The sequence below is a fragment of the Lynx rufus genome, unplaced genomic scaffold (genome assembly GCF_022079265.1).
Source record: "Lynx rufus isolate CCGP_SWC_20201006 ecotype Redwood Valley unplaced genomic scaffold, mLynRuf1.p SCAF_3, whole genome shotgun sequence".
Lineage (NCBI taxonomy): Eukaryota > Metazoa > Chordata > Mammalia > Carnivora > Felidae > Lynx > Lynx rufus.
Window position 1 is genome coordinate 159,763,132 of NW_025814845.1, and position 25,672 is coordinate 159,788,803.

General features: G+C 33.4%; 1 protein-coding gene across 1 annotated transcript in view; it reads left to right on the forward strand.

Annotated features, from left to right (window-relative positions):
- Nucleotides 1-25,672, forward strand: part of ADAM2 (ADAM metallopeptidase domain 2) — a 140,936-nt gene that overhangs the window by 103,075 nt on the left and 12,189 nt on the right. The window contains exons 15-16 of the mRNA XM_047092421.1: nucleotides 3,948-4,053; nucleotides 19,294-19,477. Coding sequence (XP_046948377.1) covers nucleotides 3,948-4,053; nucleotides 19,294-19,477 — 290 coding nt within the window. The remainder of the gene's footprint in view (nucleotides 1-3,947; nucleotides 4,054-19,293; nucleotides 19,478-25,672) is intronic.

Below are 25,672 nucleotides of genomic sequence, written 5' to 3' on the forward strand. Positions count from 1 at the left end.
TGCTAATTATAGAAATGCAATTGATGCCTTAATTTTTGTATCCTTAAACTTTGCTGAATTTATTTATTAGTTGTGTGAATGTGTGTGTGTGTGTGTGTGTGTGTGTGTGTGTAAAATCCTTAGAATTTTCTTTATATATACAATCATGGCAACTATGAGCAGAGATAACTTAACTTTTTCTGTTCCAATTTAAGTTCCTATCATTTCTTTTACTTGCCTCTTGCTTTAGAGTAGGACTTCTACTAAAATCTGGCATCCTTGTGTTGCTCTTTGTCATTAGAAGAAAAGCTTTCAATTTTTCACCACTGAGTATTATATTAACTGTGTTTTTTATAGGTGGCCTCTACTATATTGAAGAACTTTCCTTCTACTTCTAGTTAGTTAAGTGTTTTTATCATTAAAATGCATCAAGTTTTGCTTCTTGTGCATCAATTGACATGATCATGTGTTTTTTCCCCTTTATTCTGCTATTTTGGTATATAACATCATCCTTGTATTCCAGGAACAAATCTTACTTGGTAATAGAATATGCTAATGGTTTTGCTAATAATGCTTTAATATGCTCTAGATTTCAGTTTACTGGCATTTTATTATTCATCACTGTAGATTTTTTTAAAAGTTTGTGTTTAAATTCCAGTTAGTTAATATACAGTGTAATATTAGTTTCAGGTGTACAATATGGTGATTCAACACTTGCATACAACAATGAGTGCTCATCACAATTGCACTCCTTAATCCCCATCACCTATTTAAACCACCCCCCCCACCTACCTCCCCTCAGGTAACCATCAGTTTGTTCTTTACAGTTCAGTTTGTTCTTGGCTTTCCTCTCTCTTTTATTTCCCTCATGTTCATTTGTTTTGTTTCCTAATTCTGTAGATTTCTTGAAATTTTTATGTCTATATATGTGAGAGATATTGTTCTAACATTTTTTTCTTTTTGAACTGTCTTGTGTTGTTTTAATAATCAAGTCACATTGAATGACACAAAAAGCATTCCTTACTCATAGTTTTGGGAACAATCTGCAATGTATTATGTTGTCTGAAAATTTTGGAGAATTTACCAGTGAAGTCATCCACACTCAGCCTTTTCATTGTGGGAAGTTTCCTGATTAATAATTCAAATTTGCCAGCTTTGTTGATCTTGTCAAAGAACCAAATTTTGGTTTTGTTGATTTTCTCTGTCACTTGTGTCTTTTTTATTTTATCATTTTCTTCTCTAATTCCTATTAGTTCTTTCCTTCTGTTCCTTTTATGTTTAGAATATTTTTTAAATATCTTAAGATAAAATTCTAGGTTATTAATTTGAAATATTTCTTTCCTATTTTAAGCATTTACAGATATCAATTTCCAAATAGTGATTTCAATGTTTTTCATAAATTTCTGTATGTCATGTTTTTATTCCTATTCATCTTAAGTATATTCTAATTTCCCATGAGATTTTTTTTTCTTTGATGCTTTGGTTATTTAGGAGTGTGGTTTTTAATTACCATGTTTGTACATTCCCTAATGTACTTTTATTATTGATTTTTAATTTAATTCCATTGTATTCAGAAAACATAATTGAGTATTCAGAGAACATAATTCATATGATTTAATTTCTTCTCAAATTATTTAGACTGTTTTGGCCTCACATATGACCATTTTGGAGAATTTCCAAATGCATGGAGAAGAATATGTATCCTGCTCTTGTTGGATAGAGTGTTCTATAGATATGTTATGGCTAGTTCATTTGTAGTGTTGTTCTAATTTTGTATTTCCTTCTTGATCTTCTATTTCTTCTGTCCATTATTGACAGTTGACAGAATGTCAGCTATTATTTTTACCTACTTCTTCCTTCAAGTCTGCCAGTTTTTATTTAATAGATTTTGGTGCTTTGTTCCTAGGGGATATGTTTGTAATATTTTCTGTAATATTTCTTCATGCGTTGACAATCTTATTGTAAAAATTCTTTGGTGTCTTAGTAACATTTTTTTTCTTATACTGTGTGTGTGTGTGTGTGTGTGTGTGTGTGATATTTCTATAGCCACTCCAACTCTCAGTGTTATTGTTCTGGGTTTTGTATTCCTTCATGATTGTGGATTGCCATGTCTGGTGTGATGTCTCTCTCTGCCTCTCCTACTGGATTCTATGAGAGTTTTCTCCTTTGTCCAATGTGTAAGAATTGCTTAGTTAGTTTTTAGTTTTTTGAGATGAAATTTTTCCATATCTAGCTGCAGATTTGGTATGTCTATGGGAGGAAGTGACTTCAGAATCTTTTTGTGTTGCCATCCTGAAATGGAAACTCTATCTCTATTAGCATTTTAAAGATGTTACTTTATTGTCATATTGTTTCCATATTTTCTAAAGAAAATCTGTCAAATTGTGTCTCTTTTCTCTTTAAGCCATCAAGATTTTCTTTGTTTTTTAGCAGTCTTCATGTCATATGTTTGGGTGTATTTGTGTATGTGTGTGTTTAATTCTTCTTAGTGTTCTGTGAGTTTCTAGGAACACTGGTGTAAATACTGTCTTATCATATGGATTTTCTTAAAATTTCAAATTATATTCAATAACCTCTCCATAATTATTTCAGTTTATTTTTGATATTTTTCTTCTTGCATGCTTATATCTTTGTAATTTATACAATGTATCATGTTCTCTTAACTATTTTCCTATAGGTAGATATCTTTATATTTTTTCTTGAATGAAAAGACACATTTCTAGTTAAATTTTTTCATTGTCTTTAATTTTTGCCTTTTGAAGCCCTGCTTTCAGTCTAAAATGCTTATTTTTTACACAGATACTACTATTATCCATCTTTTTCTTCTGTTAAGTGTATGAAATGAGGAACTAATCACTTTAATTAAATCAGAAAGTGATATGTATTAAGTTTTGGTTAGAGATTAAATAACGTTCACTCTATCTAGTTTACTGTTGTTTTTATGGCCATAACTCTTTAGGGTTTTCAACTGAGAATTGGTATATTTACTGAGACTCCTTCCCTTGGCAACTATGTAACCACAACACAGAAACTGCAGAAAAATCCACACTGCTTTATGGAAGTCTTCTTATATTTTAATCTCCTGCTCTTCACACATTTAAAAGCAGGAACGATTCTTGAGGCAGGGAATAAAGTATATGTTGAGACCTCTTGAGTCTCTAATTTTGTCACTATAACTATGAAGATCCTCCAACCTTGGCCTATTTTTATGTCCACCAAATGGCCTGCTTCCTTAGCTAAGCAATAATTTTGACTTCTCACCCATAACCAGGTTTAAAATGACCTCTAGGATAAAATAAACTGCTTATTTCCAGTTTACTAGAGCCTGTGGGAGTTTCAGCTGAGATCCAGATTTGTACCTGTGGATCCTCTTTTGGTGTGCCATTTTTCTTTAGCACCATAATGCAGTGGTTAAATCTTCCTATTAAAGATTTTTTATTTCATCCTTCAACTACAATAGAACTAATGGACGCTATAATAAATAAGATCCATTGGTTGGATTTTATGAGAATTGAACACATTATGTGCATGGATTGGATAGTAAATGTAAAAACTGAGACTCTACGATTTCTTTCTAAGAAAAATATGAAAATATTTTTCTAAGAAAAATATGAAAAAATAAGATATTTGTTAGTGGTTTGCCTTGAAATGATATTTATATAAGTTAGGTTATTGACCAATAAGTCAACTTTTAAAGTTTCTTATACATTTATAGATATCTAGACTTACTAAAATTAGAAGATAAACTGCACACCATGGTTAATTTTAAGATATCTTTTTGGCAAGAGTGCTTTCAATTTTTAAATATTTCATTGAAATTATTTTGTGTGATCTTAAATCTAGTTTTTTTCAATATGTGTTATGAGTGTATTTTGTATATTTTAAACCATATCAGAATTTTAAATATACTCATAAATTATTTTAAATTAACATAAGCTCTATATGACTAAACACATATTTTTTTCCAGGTGCAGATTTTGGTCCTGAAGAGTGTTATGCTCACCTTAATTCTAAGACCGATCAATCTGGGAACTGTGGTTCAGGTCCTTCAGGATACATACAGTGTAAAACTAAGTATGCTTTAAGAAATCTGTCTGAGAAACTCTATTGCCTTAAATTAGAAAATCCAACCAGATAATTAAGCTTATGAGTCATCAAAATATTACCTGCCCATGAAGTTAGACTATATTCAGTCAGTCATAAATGTCTTTAATACAGAATATCTGCACTACTTTTTCTCATACATCCCATTATTCCTTTTATTGTCCCACAGAGTGCTTACTTTACATATATAGATACATTGATAACATTAGTTAGAAGGACTGGTCATTTCTATTTTGCACGTTGTCATTTTAACTTTACAAAGTATGAGCATTCTTACAGTGATGAAAAGAAAATGTGTGAATTTTTACTATCCGGTAAGTAAAGGACTGTGTTTAAGACCATGTGCTCTACATCAGAGCCTGGAGCCTGTTTCCGATTCTGTGTCTCCCTCTCTCTCTGCCCCTCCCCCGTTCATGCTCTGTCTCTCTCTGTCCCAAAAATAAATAAACGTTGAAAAAAAAAAATTTAAAAAAAAAAAAAAAAGACCATGTGCTCTACAGCTATGTACCTTGGTGTCAATTCCTAATACCACTGGCTTACCTTCTTGTGTGAACTTGGATATGTGCTTCATTTTTCTGATATGCCAAATATGAATAGTAATTCCACCAACACCATTGGGTTACCGTTACTATATATATTAGAACCAGAATGTTACTGCTCTTATAATATTTTATTTTGATATGATTTCAAATTTGGTTTGATAGTAAAAGTAAAAATTCTGTAAAACATTTCTAGTTTGCATGAATCATACAAAGCCTCCCCATATACCTTCACCCAGGTTTACCAATTATTTACTTTTGCCCATTTGCTTTCTCCTTCTATTTTTTCAACTCTCTTCTCTCCTCTCTTCAAAATGATTTTCCTAAACCATTTGAAAGAATATTGAAAACTATGCTTCTTTACCCATAAAAAAAAGCATGTGTGTTTCCTAGGAATAAAGATATTTTCTTACATAGCTATAGTGTAGCTATAAAGCCATGTTTCATATTAGAACTTCTGGGGCCCTTAGGTGGCTCAGCCAGTTAAACGTCTGACTCTTGATTTTGGCTCAGGTCATGAACTCACAGTTTGTGAGTTCGAGCCCCAGCCAGCATCAGGCTCTGTGCTGACAGTGCAGAGTCCGTTTAGGATTATCTCTCTTTCCCTCTCCCCCTCCCCCACTCACTCTGTCTCTGTCTCTCTCAAAATAACTAAATAAACTTTAAAAAAAAACCCTTCTTTAATTGTCTTAGGGAAGTATTTATATCTATTTTGTCTTTTTCAGGAACAAATCCAAGTCATATATTTGTTTGTATTTAGTCATAATGTATTTTTCATCTTTAATCTAGATATTTTCTTTGTTTTAATTTTTTTCTTTTCTGTAGTTTTTTTTTTTAATGCTACAGAGTAATTGTTTTAAAGATGTCCTTCAATTTGGCTTTGGTGGATATTTTTCATAGATTCATGCTATATGTTTTGCCATGCTTACTACTGAAGTGATATGTATGCCCTAGTATAATTTTTAAAAAGTACATGGAATTTTTTCTCAGTCTTGTCTATTTTAGGTTAAACTACATTGAGAACATGGACATATCTGTTCCTCTTCAAACTTTACTTCACTAGGCTTAAAATTCATTGATGATTTCTAATTCCATTATTTACTCTGCCTGTAAGCTAGAAATGTACAGTAGGGAGAAGTATTCCCTTCTCTATATTTATATATTTGTTTATCTATGTGTTTATTTATATTGGTTCAGACTCAGCAATTGTTATTTTATTCAATAGTATAGAATACTTTACTGTTATTATTTATTGTGGTTCTTTTTCAAATTGTCTCAGCTTTGGCCACTGAGAGTCTCTTTTAATTGGCCACAGTGTTTGATAGGACTCTAAGAACTTCCAGATTTTGGGGGTGCAGCTCAGTTGGTTAAGCGTCTGACTCTTGGTTTCAGTACAGGTCATGATCTTATGATTTCCTGAGTTCGAGCCCCACATCGGCTCTGTGCTGATAATGCTGAGCCTGCTAGGGATTCTCTGTCTCCCTCTCTCTGCCCCTCCTCCACTCATGCTGTTTCTGTCTCTCTCAAAGTCAATAATAAATAAACTCAAAAAAAAAAAAGAACTTTCACATTTTTCTAGCACAAAATATTCTAGGCTCCTGTTATGCTTTTCCTGCCCCTAATCTGGATTCAGCTATTTATCCAAGTAGCCTATATTCCTTTTAGTAGAGAATAATATTAAAAAAATAAATATCTGGGCAACAGATGTGCTTATTTCCACTATTTTTTATTACCTCTGCACCTTCTCAGTCAACAGACCTAGAACATACATTTAATATATGCACATACATGTATCATACGATTATTTATTTGCTTCTTTATATCTCTGCATTTAAAACATGAACTTACAGTGATTATTTCCGATTATACACCATAAAGTACATTTTAGTACATTTCTCATATGTTCAAACTCAAATATGCAGAAGTTATTTGTTAAAAATCATGTATAAAAATTGCATTTACTGACTAAAGAAAACCTTCTAGTGATTATGATTTTATTTTCCTTTAATCATTGATCATTTTTATATTAGCTGCTATACAGTGCTTCTCTGTTAATTGATATTTGAATCATATTGATATTGGTATCTAGGGATTTATTTGCTCCTTGGCTATGTCTCATTTCTTTTGGCATGTATACATTTTTTTTTACTTTGTATTGGATACTATGAGTAATACATAATGGAAACTTTTCATTCATTTATGCTTCCTGAAAGCAATAGAATTTTGTTGTGGAAGGGATTTAACATAGCTGAACTCACACTATAAACAATACCCTTCTGTGAGTTGTATTTGAAATACTGTTTATTTCTTTATGCCTCTTAAGATGCTTTTTATGAACTCCCTGGAGTCTTCACTGTACATGCTGAGTTCAGTGGTCAGACAAATTTTATGGTGAAGTTTATGCACACTTCAGTGCTGAGCTCCTTTTAATTTCTGGGCACCTAATTGACACGAGCCCCATTTTTAGTTCTGCCATCTGATTATTTAAGCTAAGAGATGTTGGATGTATCCCAATTCACAATATCTCTTGATATAGTTCCCATTGTTAAAGCTCAATTATCATACAATTGTTCCCTTACGGGTAACATTCCAGGGCCTTCTCTCTCTCTCTCTCTCTCTCTCTCTCTCTCTCTCTCTCTCTTTCTCCCTTTCTCTCTCTCTCTCCCTCTCTCCGTGTGTGTGTGTGTGTGTGTGTGTGTGTGTGTGTGTGTTTCAATTAGAATTCTACCCTTACTGGAATCCTTAGTTTATTACATGCAGCAATCAGTGAAACTATCCACTACGAGAAACGGTGGGACATCTTAGTTCCAGAGTTTGAGAGAGTTTTTATAGAATTTGGGTTTGTTTTAAGTGATTTTCAATTGGGTTTGAGGAAGTGGATCTTTCTTCTGAATTTGATGCTTTCAGAAAGTAAAGGTATGATTGAGTATCTCAATAAATCTTACATATGAAGAAGAAAGATTGGAGAGAAGTTAAGCTGTAACTGATAATGAAGCAACAGCCACTCATATTAGCTGGATGAGACGGATGTTTGATAATTTTGTTGTTTGGAAAATGTTTATGTTTTGTCTCTCTATGTTCATTCATAATTTATGGAGCAGGTCTGTCTTTTCTTGATGCATCATGACCACAGAGTGACTTGGCTTAAAGTTGATATTCCTAAAATTGCTTATATTCAACAGTCAAGCAGAAGATCTAGCTGTAAGTGCAAATCAGTTTGCATTAACTCTAATACTTTTCTGTTAATATCTTCACCTGAATGTCAGAGGATGCTTTTCGCTTTTTCATTTCCCTTTTTTGCCCAAAGGCAGACAAAGTCAGGCCATAGAAAATTGCTCCAAGTTACCTATATTTTTGTCATTGCTAAGATTTTACTGATTAGGAAGTTATTTAGAGAATGTGGTATATAGTTGGGCTCATGTTAGTCTCCCCTGCCACTTTTGCTGCAAGATAATTTGTTGAATTCTCTGATGTATCAGTGGCTGTGTGGTAGCATTTAGACCCCCAAAAAGACTCATAAGCCAGATAAAAATTTTATGGCATAATATTTGCTATAAATATATGCTCACATTGATACAGCAGACATAATTTTCAGGATATCCGTTTTGTTAAAATACTGCATATACCTTAAATAACATACATAGTGATAACTCTACGGTATATAATTCATTTACTTTTGTTATTTTTAAAAAATGTTTACTTATTTTTGAGAGAGAGAGAGAAACAGAGAGAGAGCATGCATGCAAGTGGGGGAGGGGCAGAGACGAGGACAGAGGGTCCCAGGTGGGCTCTGTACTGACAGCAGAGAGCCTGATGTGTGGCTTGAACTCAAGATGACCTGGGAGATCACCTCTTGAGTTGAAGTCTGACGCTCACCTGACTGAGCCACCCAGGCGCCCTACTTTTGTTAATTAATCTAACTTTAGCTTTTGAATTCTTGAGTTTTAAAATGTTTTCATTTAAATTCAAGTTAGTTAACATACATTATAATATTAGTTTCAGGTGATTCAGTACTTACATACAACACTCGGTGCTCAACACAAGTGTATTCCAAAATCCCCATCACCTATTTAACCCATCCCCCATCCCCCTCCATTCTGGTAACCATCAGCTTGTTCTCTATAGTTAAGAGTCTGTTTCTTGGTTTTCCTCTCTCTTTTTTTGCCCTATATATATTTTTTTGTTTCCTAATTTGCACATACGAGTGAAATCATGTGGTATTTGCCTTTCTCTGACTAACTGATTTCACTTAGCATAATAATCTCTAGCTCCACCCATGTCATTAAAAATGGCAAGATTTCATTCTTTTTATGGCTGAGTAATATTCCATTGTGTATTGATGTCCACATATTCCTTATCCATTCATCAATCGATGGACACTTGGGCTGTTTCCATAATTTGGCTACTGTGGATAATGCTGCTGTCAACATTGAGGTGTATGTATCCCTTTGAATCAGTATTTCTGTATTCTTTGGGTAAATACCTACTAGTGTGATTGTTATATCATAGGGTAGTTCTATTTTTAACTTTTTGAGGAACTTCCATACTGTTCTCCAGAGTGGCTGCACCAGTTTGCATTCCAACCAGCAGTGCAAATGGATCCCCTTTTTTCCACATCCTTGCCAACACCTGTTGTTTCTTGTGTTGTTGATCTGAGCCATTCTGACAGATGTGAGGTGATATCCATTGTAGTTTTGATGTCCTTGATGATGACTGATGTTGAGCATTTTTTCATGTGTCTATTGGCCATCTGTATGTCTTCCTTGGAAAAATGTTTATTCATGTCTTCTGCCATTTTTTTAACTGCACTGACAGCACAGAGCCTGACATGGGGCTCAATCTCACAAACCATGAGAACATGACCTGAGCCAAAATCAAGAATCAGATGTTCAAATGACTAAGCTATGCAGGTGCCCCTCTGTTCAGTTCTCTTGATCTGTGTGTGTGTGTGTGTGTGTGTGTGTGTGTGTGTTTGTGTGTGTGTGCCGGTACCATGCTGTCTTGATCACTACAGCTTTGTAATGTAACTGGAAGTCTGGAATTGTGATGCTCCCAGATTTTCTTCTCTTTTTCAGGATTGCTCTGGCTACTCAGGGTCTTTTGTGGTTCCCTACAAACTTGAGGATTGTTTTTTCTAGGTCTGTGAAAAATGATGTTGACACTTTGCTAGGGATTGCATTAAATATGTAGATTACTTTAGATAGTATAGACATTTTAACAATATTTATTCTTCTAATCCCAGGAGCATGGAATGTTTTCCATTTCTTTGTATCATGTTCAATTTATTTCATAAGTATTCAATAGTTTTCAGAGGACAGATCTTTTACCTCTTTGGTTAGGTTTATTACTAGGGATCTTATGGTTTTTGTGCAATTGTAAATTGGATTGATTCCTTGATTTCTCTTTCTGCTGTATAGGAATGCAACCAATTTCTGTACATTGATTTTCCTGTAAATTTTTGGTGGAGTCTTTTGGGTTTTCTGAGTATCATGTCATCTGCAAACAGTGAAAGTTTGACTTCTTCCTTGCTGACTTGGATGTCTTTTATATCTTTTTGTTGTCTGATTGCTGAGGCTAGGTGTCTTGACACTATGTTAAATAACAATGGTGAAAGCTGGCATCTCTGTCTTGTCCCTGACCACAGAGGAAAAGCTCTCAGGTTTTCCCCATTGAAGATGTATATGGTTTTGATTATGTTGAGGTATACTCCCTCTAAAGCTACTTTACTGAGGGATTTTATCATGAATGGATGTTGTACTTTGTCAAATCCTTTTTCTGCACGATTGGAAAGGCCATATGGCTCTTTGAAATCTTTTTTTAAAGTTTATTTATTTTGAGAAAGAGAGAGAGAAGGGGAAAGGTAGAGAGAGCACGTGAGAGAAAATCCCAACTAAGCTCTGCACTGCTACCATGGAGCCAATCCTGGGGCTCGAATTCACGAACCATGAGATATGACCTGAGTCAAAATCAAGAGTAAGACACTTTACTACAGCCACCCAGAGACCCCAAATCTTAGTTTTAAAATAACTCAAAGGTAAATAGGCATTATATTCATGCTTAGTAAATTTTTGGGGGTGTAGATAAACTGATACATGTGTTTAAAAACAGTTTTTTGTTCTCATTTTTTAGTTTCATATCTAAAAGTATGTAGTTCTAGGCTCTTTGCTACAATGCATTATCCATGTGCAAAACTACCCTTTTAAACAGTAGTTACATGTATGTGAAATGAGATTAATAATACTTTCCCTTTCTACCTCATGTGACTTTTTATAGAATTTAAATGTCATGTTAAACACTTGAAAACATTACTGTTTTACCCTTATAAAGTTAAACACTTGAAATACTACGGTTTTACCTTTGTAAAATTTTGCCTGAAGTCCATGTGTAAATATAGCATACTAAAGATAGAGTATATATAAATTCCTTTTGATTTTTTTTAATCTTCACTTTGCTTGGTTTTATTTGATTTTTAAATGTATTTGGATTATAATAATTGAATGTACTTTAAATGCAAAATTTCATTAATATTTCCATCATGCAAAAATGTTTTCTTTAATCTATACCCCATACAACCTCATCTCAATGATGATAGATAAATGTAGTCTATTAAAAATTTTCATATAAATGGAATTCTACAGTATGCATTTTTTGTGTTATACTTAATATTCTGACACAGTTTTCAGATTCAAATAGATCAATCTTCTATTAGATTTTATTGCTAAGTAATTTTGATTTTCACTGAAAATTACTATATATATGTTAATTAATAGGATTAGTTTATTCATTCCTTATTGATGGTCAGTTATATGGTATATATTTTAGCTATTATGAACAAAACTGCTATAAACATTTAAGGTCAGGTCTTTATAGTGTAATATTTTTTCATTTATGTTTGGTAGATACATACATAGTATCATTACTGAGTCCTATAATAAGTTCACATTAACCTTTTTAAGAAATTGCTGATTGTTTTCTAAAGTGGCTGTGTAAATGTACATCTACATTAACAGAATTCAAGAGTTCTAGTTTCTCCACAATGTGTTACTACTTGGTATTACCATTCTTTTTTATTTTAGCCACTCTAGTTGTAACATGTTTTAATTTACATTTATTTACATTTACACTTATCTAACTTTTGAACATTTTCCCAAGTCCTCTTGTCAATGTGTATCTCTTCCTGTGTGGCGAATTTATTAATTTTTTTCCATTGTATTTGGAATAGGTTAGTCTTCCTACTATTGAGTTTTATCTTTATATCTTTTTATTCTGAACTAATTGTGGATTCACAAGAAGTAGCAAAAATATATATAGAGAAAACAAAGGTCCCATGTGCCCTTTAGTCGGTTTCCCCAAGAGGTAACATTTTATATGATTTATATCAAATGTATTTTATCTGTAGTACAATATCAAAACCAGGAAATTGACACTGGTAAATAGACCTTACCCCCCAGATTTCCATCAGTTTTACATGAATGTGTGTGGGGTGTGTGTGTGTGTGTGTGGTGAATTGCCATCTTAACAATATTGAGTTTTCAATTGATAAATAAATAGGATTTCTGAATTTATTTGTTTTCTTTCATTTTTCTCAACCAGATTTATTAGTTTTTTGTGTTCATGTTGCATTTATTTTGTTAAATATATTCTAAAACATTCTACTTTTGAAACTTGTGAATAGAATAGTTTTCTTCATTTCATGTTCACATTGTTCATTGCTGATATATAATAATATTGAAAATGCAAACAAAATTTTTATATTGATCTTTTATATTGTGTGACCTTCCTAAATTCATTTTTTTGTATCTGAGTTTCTCAGCATTTCCATGTCCAGGATCATTTTATTTTGAATTGTTTATTCTTTTTTAATTAGGATGCTTTTTAATTTGTTTCTTTTGCTTGAAAATGTTGCAGTATAAGTGGAGAAAGAAGAGACTTTTGCTTATTCCCAAATTTATTAGAAAAATTAAGCATTAAGTTTATTATTAACTGTACGGGTTTTTTTTGGGGGGGATGCCTTTTACCAAACTAGGAAAGTTCTCCTGTATTCTTACTTTCTAGAGAGTTTTAAATCTTGAATGGTGGATTAGCACCTGGGTTGCTTAGTTGGTTGAGCATCTGACTCTTGATTTCAACTCAGGTCATGATCTCAGGGTTGTGGGGTCGAGCCCTGCATCAGTTCCATGCTCAACATGGAGACTGCTTAAGATTTTCTCTCTTTCCCCTCTGCCCTTCTCCCCCATTCATCCTCTCTCTCTCTCTGAAAAACAAACACCCTCTCTTCCCACCGCCCCCTGCCCCCGCCACCACCTGCCTGCAAAATCCAGAAAATCTTGGGTGGTGGCTGTACTTTTTTCAAATGCTTCTCATCCATCTATTGATATGATTCTGTGTTTTCTGTCCATTATTCTATTGATATTGTATATTACATCAATCGACTTTCAGATGTTAAACCAACTTCGGGTAATGTTTTTGTTATTTACTCTGACAATGTCTGGATTTTAAAATATGCTTTTTTAATTTATTTATTTTCTGATGCTCTTCTTTTCTTTAGGTAGATCCAATTTTCTGACCCATATCATTTTCCTTATGCCTGAAGAATTTTTTTTTAAACATTTCTTGCAAAACAGGTCTGGGGGCAAAAAACACTATCACTTTTTGTTTGTCTCAGAAAGTCTTTATTTCTCCTTACTTTTGAAGAATAATTCACTGGACACAGAATTCCAAGTTAGATTTTTTTTTCTTTCAACCCTTAAAACTTCCCTCCACTCTCTTCTTTCATTGTTTTTATGGTAAAGGGATGTTGTATTTCTTATCTTTGTTCTTCTGTAAGTAAGGTATGTGCCCAACCTAGTTGCCTGCAAGATTTTCTCATTGACTTTGGTTTCTTTAGGTGCATGCAACATATTTGTGTGTGTTCTCTGAGTTTCTTGCATTTGTGATTTAATGTCAGTAGTTTTGGAAAGATCTTGGCTATTATTTTCTTAAAATTTTTCCCTCCATTTTCCTTCTCCTTCTGCAATTTTATTATGAATACGTTACAGTTTTTGATATTGTTCCATAGTTCTTGGATTTTTTTCTGTTATTTTTTATCATTGAGTTTTCATTTAGGAAGTTTCTATTGACCTATCATTGAGTTCACTGACTATTTTGCTGTTTTGACTGAGTTTTGTTGATGAGCCCTTGGGAGCCATTCTTAATTTCTGTTACTTTTTTTTTTTTTTTTTTTTGCGATTATCTTTTCATTCTTATAGCTTATTCTGACAATTTCCGTATCTCTGCTGACATTTTCTCTCTGGTAAAACATAATGAACTACTGATGTATGATACAAAATGGATGAACCTTACAAAATTATAATAATTAAAATACACCAGACAAAAATCCTTATGATTTCCCCTATATAAATTTTCCAGAAAAGGTAAATCCATGGAGACAAAAATCAGGTCACTGGTTACTTGGGGATGGACTCATCAGTAAAAATTGATTCTGAATGCCCACAAAGGAAAATGGACTCCACAGGATTTTGGTGATATTTGCACATAAATATATCCTTAAAATGATTTGATTCATTTTAATCTAAGTAACTTTTTTATCTTAATGAAACGGTGGGAAATTTTGCATGAGAATTCCTACTCCATGCCTCACTTCCATCCTGAAGCCATACCAACAGGAATGCTTTAGGCAACAAGCTTCAAGCCTTGTGGGCCCTCAGGTCCCCACCACCGAGCTGGGCAGGGCCAGCAGGGAGAACTCTGAGGGGTCTGGGAGGGGCACTTAGGAGACTGCCTGATGCTGCCCTCACCCCCACCCCTGCGTTCCCCTCCCAGAAGAAGCTAGAAGACAACATGAAGGCCCAGGGACACTTGGGGGCTGCCCCGTCTCTGTTCTGAGTCAGGGAAATGCTGACCAAGTGGAGTTTTCTAATGAAAACAGATGCCCCCCAAAAAAAGAAAAAAAAAGAGTTTGGAAGTCATTTCTCTTGTCGTAACAACAACAAACTAAACAACTAAACAAACTGAAATCCATGACTTTTCTTTGACCCATCAGAGAACTGAGGTTGCAGAAAAAAACACCTACATGAATCCCAATAGTTTATTTTTGCTTTTGTTTCCCTTGGCTCAGGAGACATATCTAGTAAGAAGTCTTCATGGGCAATGTCAAAGAGGTTACTTCCTGTGTTCTCCTCTAGCATTTTGATGTTTCTTGTCTCACATTTAGGTCTTTCATCCATTTTGAATTTATTTTTATGTATGGTGTAGAATGTGGTCCAGTTTCATTCTTTTGCATATTGTTGTTCAGTTTACCCAACACCATTTGTTGAAGTGAAGAGACTGTCTTTTTTCCCATGGGATATTCTTTCCTGCTTCTGTGTGTGTGTGTGTGTGTGTGTGTGTGTGTGTGTGTTCTATTTAGCTGTATTGATCTAAGTGATCTATGTGTGTATTTTTGTGCCAGTACCATACTGTCTTGATCACTACAGCTTTGTAATATAACTTGAAGTCTGGAATTGGATGCCTCCAGCTTTTCTTTTCTTTTTTGAGGTTTCTCTGGCTATTTGGCATCTTTTGTGGTCCATACAAATTTTAGGATTGTTTGTTCTAGCTCTGTGAAAAATGCTGTTGATACTTTGCTAGGGATTGTATTAAATATGTTGATTGCTTTGGGTAGTATAGACATTTTAATAATATTTGTTCTTCCAACAAATATTATTTTTTTCCATTTCTTTGTGTCCTTTTCAATTTCTTTCATAAGTATTCTATAGATTATTTCCCTCTTTGGTTAGGTTTATTACTAGGTATCTTATGGTTTTTGGTGCAATTGTAAATAGTATTGATTCCTTAATTTCCTTTCTGCTGCTTTATTATTGGTGTGTGGAGATGCAACAGATTTCTGTACATTGGTTTTGTATCCTGCTACTTTACTGAATTTGTGTATCAGTTCTAGCAGAGTTTTGATGGATGGAGTCTTTCGGGTTTTTCATGTAGAGTATCGTGTCATCTGCAAATAGTGAAAGTTTGGCTCCTTCCTTTTCAGTTTGGATGCCTTTTATTTCTTTTTGTTGTCTGATTGCTGTGGCTAAGACTTCCAGTACTATGTTAAATAACAATGGTGTGAGTGGACATCCCTGTGTTGTTCCATAGAGGAAAAAAAGCTCTCAGGTTTTCCCCATTGGGAAGATATTAACTGGGTTTTTCACAAATGGCCTGGATTATGTTGAGGTATTTTGCCTCTAACCTTACTTTGTTGAGGGTTTTTATCATGAATGGATGTTGTACAGATCCTTTTTCTGCATATATTGAAATGATCAGATGCTTCTTATCCTTTCTTTTATTAATGTGGTGTTTCATTTTGGTCCACCTTTGCAACACAGGAATATTGTGTTGCAAATATTGCAAATATTGAGCCACCTTTGCAACACAGGAATAAATCCCACTTGTTAATGTTGATTTTTAAAAAATGTATTGTTGGATTCAGTTTGTTTGTATTTTATTGAGAATTTTGCATCAATTTTGACCAAGGATATTGGCCTATGATTTTCTGTTTAGTGGTGTCTTTTTCTGGTTTTGATATCAGGGTAATCCTGACCTCATAGAATGAATTTGGAAGTTTTCCTTCCTTTTCTATTTTCTGGAATAGTTTGAGAAGAGTAGACATTAAGTCTTCTTTAAATGCTTTTTTTAGAATTTGCTTATGAAACCATTTGGCCTTGAACTTTTGTTTTTTTGGGAGGGTTTTGATTACTGATTCCATTACTGATTCCATTTGCAGGTTATAAGTCTATTCAAGTTTACTATTCCTCCATATATGTTTAATATCGTAAGAAGGTTTCCAAGTATTTTGTGGAGTGAGTGTATCATTTTACATTTCCATCAACAGTGTAAAACCTCACCAACATTTGGTATTGTAATAACTTTTTATATGCTTATAGGGTTTTGTTTGTTTGTTTGTCTATTTTCTTTTGGTCATTCTAAAAAGGTAAAACCATTCTGGTTTCACTTTGAATTTATGTACTAATTAATGAAATGATCAGTCTTTCATGTGATTATTAGCCTTTTTCATACCTTCTTTGGTAAATTGTCTTGGCAAATCTGTAGCCTATTTTCAAATTGTGGTTTGTTATTATTAAATTGAAAAAATAGTTTACATATTCAGAACATAATCTTTATCAGATGTATGAAATGTAAATATTTTCTCTAAATCTATCCCTTTTCTTTCCTTAATGGCATCTTTCAAAGAGCAGAAGACTTTAATTTCGATGAAGCCCAATTTATTCATTTGTTTTTTTACAGATTATAGTTTTGGTATAGTATCTGAGAAATCTGTGCTCCATTGCCATAATAGTGGTGAAAGCAGAAGTGTTTGTTTTGTTCCTGATTAAAGAGTGGTAGCATTCAATCTTTGGACTTTAACCATGATGTTACTAGTTGGTTATTCATACAGCTGTTATCTGTTTGAGGAAGTTCCTTTCTATTCCCACTTTGACTAGATATGTTTATCATGGATCAGTGCTGGATTTTATTAAATGCTATTTCTGTGCCTTTTGAAATAATTATGTGTTCCCTTCCCCTTTATTCTGTGATTTGGCTCTTAGGTATTAACCCAATGATACATTCCTGGGTAAATCCCACTTAGTCATGGTGTATAATCATTTTATGTAATTCTAGATTTGGTTTGCTAATATTCTGTTAAGAATTTTTGTGTCCATCGGGGCGCCTGGGTGGCGCAGCCGGTTAAGCGTCCGACTTCAGCCAGGTCACGATCTCGCGGTCCGTGAGTTCGAGCCCCGCGTCAGGCTCTGGGCTGATGGCTCGGAGCCTGGAGCCTGTTTCCGATTCTGTGTCTCCCTCTCTCTCTGCCCCTCCCCCGTTCATGCTCTGTCTCTCTCTGTCCCAAAAATAAATAAACGTTGAAAAAAAAAATTTTAAAAAAAAGAATTTTTGTGTCCATATTTATCGTATTGTGGTGTCTTTTCTTTGCTTTGATGTCAGAATAATACTTGCCCATAAAATGTTAGAAAATGTTTTATTTTTCTCACTTTCTGTAAATGTTTGTGTAGAATTAGTAATATTTTTCATGTATTTTATAGAATTTATCACTAGAGTCATGTGGCTTTAGGCTTTTCTTTGTAATTAGGGAGCACATTTAGATTCAAGGTAAATTCAGTTTCCACTGCTGTTACTTCTTATCAGTCATTCTCAGATCTCTCTAGCACATGCATGTAGCCTCTCTGTCAGCTAGGGATGTGATATAAAGATAGTTTATCACTACCCTTAATGGAGCTATTACTTCCAGGATTGTGTCTTTGATTTTTATCTTATCTGTCACTAACCCCAACTGGGATTTCAATCTCAGACTCATAGTGCTGCTGGTTTTACATTCTTTCCCTACCAAATTTGCTACTTTATTCAAAGTGTTAATGGGGGGTGAAGTTTTTTGTCCTCTTCACCATAACTAGAACCATTTTGCTGACATTTAATTTAATAGTTTTCATGGCCAGCTCTGACTCTGGTAAAATAACAGCATCAACTGATCTGAGAGGGCATAGGAGCAGATTCAGTAAAGAAGACCACAGTTCCCACTACTCTTGATTTTATGGCAGCTTTTCATAAATACTTCTCACTTTTTTGTTTGTTTTGGTAAGTTTTATAGCCCTGAAATGGTTGTTTTGACAACTTTGCCCAGTTTATGCTTGTTTGGGGAATATATGATTTAACTATATCTTCTCTTTCTCATAGCCCCCTCATGTACATTTATCTGTACAATTTTCTTTATTCTGTGTCTAACTTATCACAAAATCTAGCACTGATCCATGATAAATACTCTCACATAACTAGGAATAAAAAGGGACTTCCTCATCTGATAAAGCTATCTGCATTTTGTAGTTTTGCAAGCTTCCATCTAAGATCAATTCCCTTTAGTGTGAAGAACTTGGTGTACATTTTCTTTAGTCCAAGACTGCTGATGATAAATATTCTCAATTATTGTCTGAAAATACCATATTTCATTTTGAAAGGTATTTTCTCTGCACATAAAATAGGAAGACAGTAGATAGTTTGTTTCTTTTTTGGAATTTGTCATTCAATAATCTTCTGGTTTCCATTGTTTCTGTTGGAAAGTCAGTCTTAAATTGTATTATTACACTTTTGCTTTTCATGCTTTTTAATATTCTGATTACCTTTATCACTTTTTTTGTGGTTTACAGCACTATCTTTATGATGTATCTTAGTAGTTTTATTTTAATATTTATTGTATATAATGCTTCTTGGATGTGGGATTCAATGTTTTGTCAGTTGGGACCCATCATCCTGAGAGTAGGAATTATGTTTGAAAAATTAAAAAGAAAATCCAAAGAGACTGGTATTTAGATGAACTTTACCAATTTTTAAAAATGGAATAAGCTTGGAATTGCTTATCTTTAAGAATCAAAAAAGAGTGAAAGAATTACTTTAAAAAAAGTGATCAGGCTAACTTGGAAATGGTTCAAAATTATTAAAATGTTCAGTTATTATTTACAATGCAGGTAAGGCTTTTATATTTTCTTGTTGTTTTACAGTTAATTGCATGAATCTTTTTGCAAGACTTCAATGCTTTACCTAAATCTTTTTGATTTATAAATGATATTCTAATATTTCTTTTTGTTGAAGGCTAATGATTTCATTTATGGGTAAATTATAGGGATCTGCAGTGTGGAAAATTAATATGTGAATATAAAAAAGAAGAAATAATTAATATTCCAAATGCCACTGCTATTTATGCCAACATAAATGGACACATCTGCGTTGCATTGGATTTTCCACATGATTTTATAATTAGCAAAAAGATGTGGGTAAAAGAAGGAACTGTTTGTGGTAATAATAAGGTATGTAGTCTTTTTCCCCAAATAAATTCTTAATATTTTATACTCTATTTTCAAATGCATGTTTAATATTTTTCTCATAATTGAAGTGTGCATTTGATTTCAAAAATAAAAATTTTAAAAATAAGAAAAAACATTTTAAATCTACATTCATGCAGATTATTTTTCTATAAACATTTTATTGGCTATTTAGTACTTTTTTCATTGATATTAACATATCTTCACTGAACGGAGAATCGTACTGTTCTTTCACTAGATTTAAAAAAAAAAACTTTTTAACGTTTATTTATTTTTGAGACAGAGAGACAGCATGAACGGGAGAGGGTCAGAGAGAGGGAGACACAGAATCTAAAACAGGCTCCAGGCTCCGAGCTGTCAGCACAGAGGCCGACGTGGGGCTCGAACTCACAGACCGCAAGATCATGGCCTGAGCCGTAGTCTGTCGCTCAACCGACTGCGCCACCCAGGCGCCCCTCGCTAGATTTTATTATCCCTCTCATATACCCCATATACTCTGCCGCTTGTATGCTCCATCTCCACGGGGCTATTTGTTGTGCTGTCTCTTTAAGGGCTCAAGTTTCCAATCACCTTTCCTGGCTCTCCCAGAGCCAAGCCCAGTGATTTTTAAAGTTCCTGGCATTAAGCCTCACTGATTGTAAGAACTTGTGAAATTATGTCCTTCTGGTTTTCAAAGCCAGATGTTATAAGGATTTGTCTTTCTCATGTGAGTTCCTCATGCCTGAGTATTCTGGTGTGAGGGGTTCTTTCTCTGTTTTCTCCACGCCTGAGGTATCTCTGCCTCCTGTGGACAGTCCTGTAATTCTGTTGAGCTCTGGACTATCCCTTCATACTTTCTCTGAGGTGGTCTTTTTTCTACATTTAGCTATGGAGAGTCTGTTCTGCCAGTCTACAGGTTATTTTGGGGGGGTTCTGTACACTGATATGGGTGTTGTCTAGTTGTATCCATGGGACGAGGTGAGCTTAGGATTCTCCTACTCTGCCATCTTCCCTGGGAGTGTAGCTGTGTGTTTTTAATAGATAGTGCTTACTATATTGAGGTAGTTTCCCTCTACTCCTAATTTGTTAGATTCTTTTTTATCATTAAAAGGTGTTCAATTTTGTCATATGGTTTTTCTACTTCAATCGAGATGGTTGTGTGATTATTTCCCCCCTTTATTCCTTTCATGTAGTGTATTACATTGATTTTTGTATGTCGGATCATTCCCACATTCCATAAATTAATCCTACGTGGTTATGATATGCAAATTTTTAATATGTTGTTGAATTCTGTTTACTCATGTTTTGTTGAGAACATTGCATTAATATTTACAATCAATATTTGTAGTTTTCCTTTATTATCGTGTCCTTGGTTTTTATATTAGGGTAATTCTGGCCTTATAGAATGGATCTGGAAGTGTGCCTTCCTGTTACATCTGTTGGAAGAATTTGAGAAAGACTGATTTAAATATTTGGTGAAATTCCGTAAATATTTAGTAAAATTCACCAATGAAGCTATCTGGTCCAGGAATTTTCTTTGTTTCAAGGATTTTGATTACTGATTTAATATCTTTATGAGTTATAGGTCTAGTCAGATTTTCTATTTCTCTTTGATGTAATGTTGGTAGATGGGGTGTTCCTAAAAATTTGTTCATTTTATTAGCTTATCCAAATGTTGGTGCTCAGTTTTTCACCGTATAAAGCTTGTTATTTCTGTAAAATTGATAGCAATGTGCTCACCTTTATTTCTAATTTACTTATTTGAATATTATTTATTTTAGTAATTCTAGGTAAAAGATTTTTCAATTTTTTTGGTCTTTAATTTTTATTCTCTAATTTGGTTTTCTGTTTTCTCTTTTATTTAAATTCTAATCTTTGTTATTCCCTTCCTTCTGCCACCTCTTGGCTTGTTTGCTTGTTTGTGTGTTTGTTTGTTTATGGTGAAAGTTTAAGTTTTTTATTTAAAATTCTTCTTCCTTTTCTAGGGGCACTTGGATGGGTCAGTCAGTTGAGCTTCCAACTCTTGATATCGGCTCAGATAGCATAGTTCATGGGATCAAGCCCCGCATTGGTTTCTGTGCTGATAGCACAGAGCCTGCTTGGGATTATCTCTCTTCCTCTCTCTCTGCTCCTCCCCTGCTCACACACACTCTTTCTCACTCTCACTCTGTCTCAAAATAAGTGAATAAACATTTTTAAAAAATTTAAAAATAAAATCATTCTTCCTTTTTAACGTGTTGGCTTACAGTTAAAAATTACTGTCAGCAGTGTTTTCCTGCATTTCATGTCTGGTGTATTGTGTTTTTGTTTTCTTTTGTTTCAGAATATTTTCTAATTTCCATTGTGTATATTTGTTGACTAGTTTTTTTTTATTTTGTATGTGATAATTTCACATATTTGTAATTTTTTCAGTGTTGCTTCTGATTTTACTGTATAGTTTCACTTTACTGTAATCAGAAAAGATACTTTGCATAATTTCAATCTTTCCAAATTTATTAAGACTTGTCTTGTGACTATATATGTCCTAATGTATACAATGCCCATGTGCAGTTGAGACAAATGTGTATTTTGCTATTGTTAAGCAGTGTTCTATATATGTCTATTAGGTCCAATTGTTATACAGTGTTTTCACATCCTCTATTTCTTTATTGATCTTCTGTCCCCTTCTTTTCAAAAGTGGAATATTGAAGGCTATTATTGTAGAGCTATCTATTTCTCTCAGCAATTCTGTTTGTGCCATTATGTGGGAGCTCTGATGTTTGATATATACATGTTTATCATTTGTATGTTTCTTGGTGAATTTTGATTACTTATTAATCTAGAGTGTACTTTTTTTCTTGCAATGATAGTTGATTTAAAATCTATTTTGTCTGATATTATTATAGCCATTCTCATTCCCTTTTGTTGTTACTTTCATGGAATGTATTTTTCCATCCTTTCAATTTCTACATGTTTGTGACATTGGATATCAGGTGAATGTCTTGCAGAAAGAGTCCCTTTAAACATATAGTTGAGCAATGTTATCCATTCTGCCACCCCATGGTATTTGATTGAAGAATTTAATCCATTAACATTAATGTAACTGATAGAAAAGGACTTACTTTTGACATTTTATTATTTTTATATTTCTTATAACTTTTTTTTGTACATCATTTCCCCATCACTACCTTCATTTTTCTTTAGTTCATGTTTTGTAGTAACACATTTTTTATTCTCTTCTCTATACCTTTTGTAGATATTCTATAGATTATTATATTTGTGGTTACTATGGGATTGCATATAGCATCCTAAAGTTATAACAATCTAATTTGAACTAATACCAGGTTAACTTCAAGTATACACAAACATCTACTCTTGTACATCTTTGCCCTCCACTCTTTTTTTTGATGTCAAAAATTACATTTTATATACTGTGTACCCATTAACACAGACTTATAATTATTTAATTTTATGTATTTGTCTTTTTAATCTCAGAAAATTTCAAAATGTAGTTATAAATGAAAACTACAATACTACTAATTTGTATACTTTCGTCATTTATTTATTGTTACCAGAGATCTTTATTTCTGTGTGTAAATTCTGGTTACAGACTAGCAAGTTTTTATTTATCTTGTAGGACTCCTTTTAGTATTTTTTGTAGGCTAGGTCTTATGGTAATAAATTCCCTCAAATTTTATTTCTTTTTAATATGAGAATGTATTAATTTCCCCTATCAAATTCAGCTCAGTTTTGTTGGATATAGAATTCTAAGTTGTCAGGACTTTTTATTTTCCTTCTAGCATTTCCAATATATGAGCCCATTGCATTTTGGCTTTAAAAGTTTTTAATGAGGAATCTGCTATAATTTTGTTAAGGATAATTTGTACATGGTAATTCATTTTCCAATTGCTGTTTTTAAAATTCTATTTTTTTCCTTTGGCATTTTGTTTGATTATAATGTGTTTTGGTGTGAATCTCTTTGCCTTTGCCTTAGTTGGTATTCATTTGTCTCATAGGATTTGTAGATCCATGTTATTCTTCAAACATGGGGCATTTCAGACATCAGTTTTTCAGCTAATTTCCCTGTCTCCTTTTTTCTCATCTACTTCAGGGAGTCCCATAATATGTATTTTGATCTGCTTGATGGTATTTCATAACTCTCTTTATCTTTGTTCATTTTCTTTGTTTTTTTCTTTCTTCATCTAAGACTCCAAAGTTTAAAATGTCTTATCTTTAAATCACTGATTCTTTCTTCTGCCAACCAAAATTTGTTTTTGAGTCTAAATAATAAATTTTTAAATTTAGTTATTACATGTTTGCATCATAATTTTTTGGTTGCTATTTATAAGTGCTATCTCTTTGTTGATATTCTCATTTTGTTCATATATAATTTTTCTGATTTTTTCTTTCTTAAACTATGTTTTTATTTAAATTTTCTTTTATTTAACTTTTTCATATTTAGTATAGTTATTTAAAAATAACATTATGTCACTTAATCTTCTTTCTTTGAATGGACCATGTTCTCCTGTTTTTTTTTTCTACCTTTTGATTGTTGTTTGTTGTTGTTGTTGTTGTTGAAAATTGGACATTTGAGAAAACAGACATTTCTCCCAGTGTTTGCAGACTGACTCTGTGCTTGGGAAGTTGGGTGTGCTCTAAGCCTTGGAATCATTCTGAGGAGAAAGAAAGCTTGTGGTCTTCTCAGAACTTTTGTGATGATGCATCTTTCCTGGACTTCCCTGTGGCTTTTTTGATTTCCCACATACATGGATATTATCAGATGTCTTACTTTTCAAAATATTCTCATGCCATCCTCTCCTTTGGGCTTCACATGATCTATTGTATGTCTTTACCCATTATTTTTTGCCCCAGGTGCTTGCAAAACTTAAGTCTCCTTACAGCATTCCTGAGCAGTGCCATTGCTTCCCCTTATCTAAAATTCAAGTTAGGTTAAACAGAGACCAGTCCTTCAGGTAGCTCCCAAGAAAAATACGAAATTGAAAATATGGTTTCCTCTGCTCCCTTCAGTTCAAAGGAAATCATTGTGAACTCAGCAGTTTCCTCCTCCATACCAAGACTATGCCATGCTGGGGAAGGAGTGGGGGCAAATTTGATTTTAAAAATTCCACAAAGTTTGGAGCACCTAGGTGGCTCAACTGGTTATACATCCAACTCTTGATTTTGGCTTAGGTCATGATCCCATGGTTTGTGAGATTGAGCCCCGCATTAGACTCTCTATGCTGATAGCACACCTCTGCTTGGGATTCTCTCTCTCCCACTCTCAAAATAAATCAGTAAACTCTAAAAAAATTACCACAGATTTTTCTACAATTTAAAATTTGGCTGTTTCTTGATTGGGCATTTTCTTGGTTGCCATAGACCATTGACTATTTCTAGAGTTCTTATTGGTTATTTTAGCCAGCTTTCCTTCTTATTATTTTAAAAATATCTCCAAGATAGAACAAGAACTTTGGACTTTCTAATGCACCATTCTATTGATGCCTCTATCCAGATTATTTTTGCAGTATTTAGGAAAACCTGCTTATAATTCTGTCACTTGTACAGGGTAAACATGATCACTTAAAGTCTATTTGCTTGGTCACTGATGGCCTGTAGAAGAATACTGGCTTCAGCTTCTGGTTACTTTTGTGGAATCATATTGTCTCATTTTAACTTTTGTGAACTTAAAATTATTTTCACTTTATCTCTGGTACAGTCATGTGTTCTTTTCAAGGAATATGTGCACATAATTTATTCACTATTTTAAGTCCTCTGTACAAGAAGGTTTCTACAGAATCCTACTCTAACATAGTGACAAGAATAGGAAACTGCATCAGTTTTCTTACCACAAACCAAATTTTCAAAAAATCTGTTTCAAAGTGTTTGGTGAGGAACCATTGTTTTCTTTATATTATATTATATTATATTATATTATATTATATTATGATATGGTGATAAAAAACTTCTGTGATTTTGTAGCTAGCTCCCCACTTTGGATGGTGTTTTTTCCTAGCCTTTCTGCATGGTACAACTGAAGTAAGCATGTTAAAGCCAAAAAACTTTTTTCATTGCACAAATAAAATACTCATAATACCAACAATGGCTTCTCAACTTTTCTCTTCTCTAGTTGAAAGAATTTATTTAATGCTTATGAGAGTTATGTTTATCTTCTTCTTGACGACAGCTCTGCAAATTATTTAACTTCTCTGCCCAAGTGCTAGT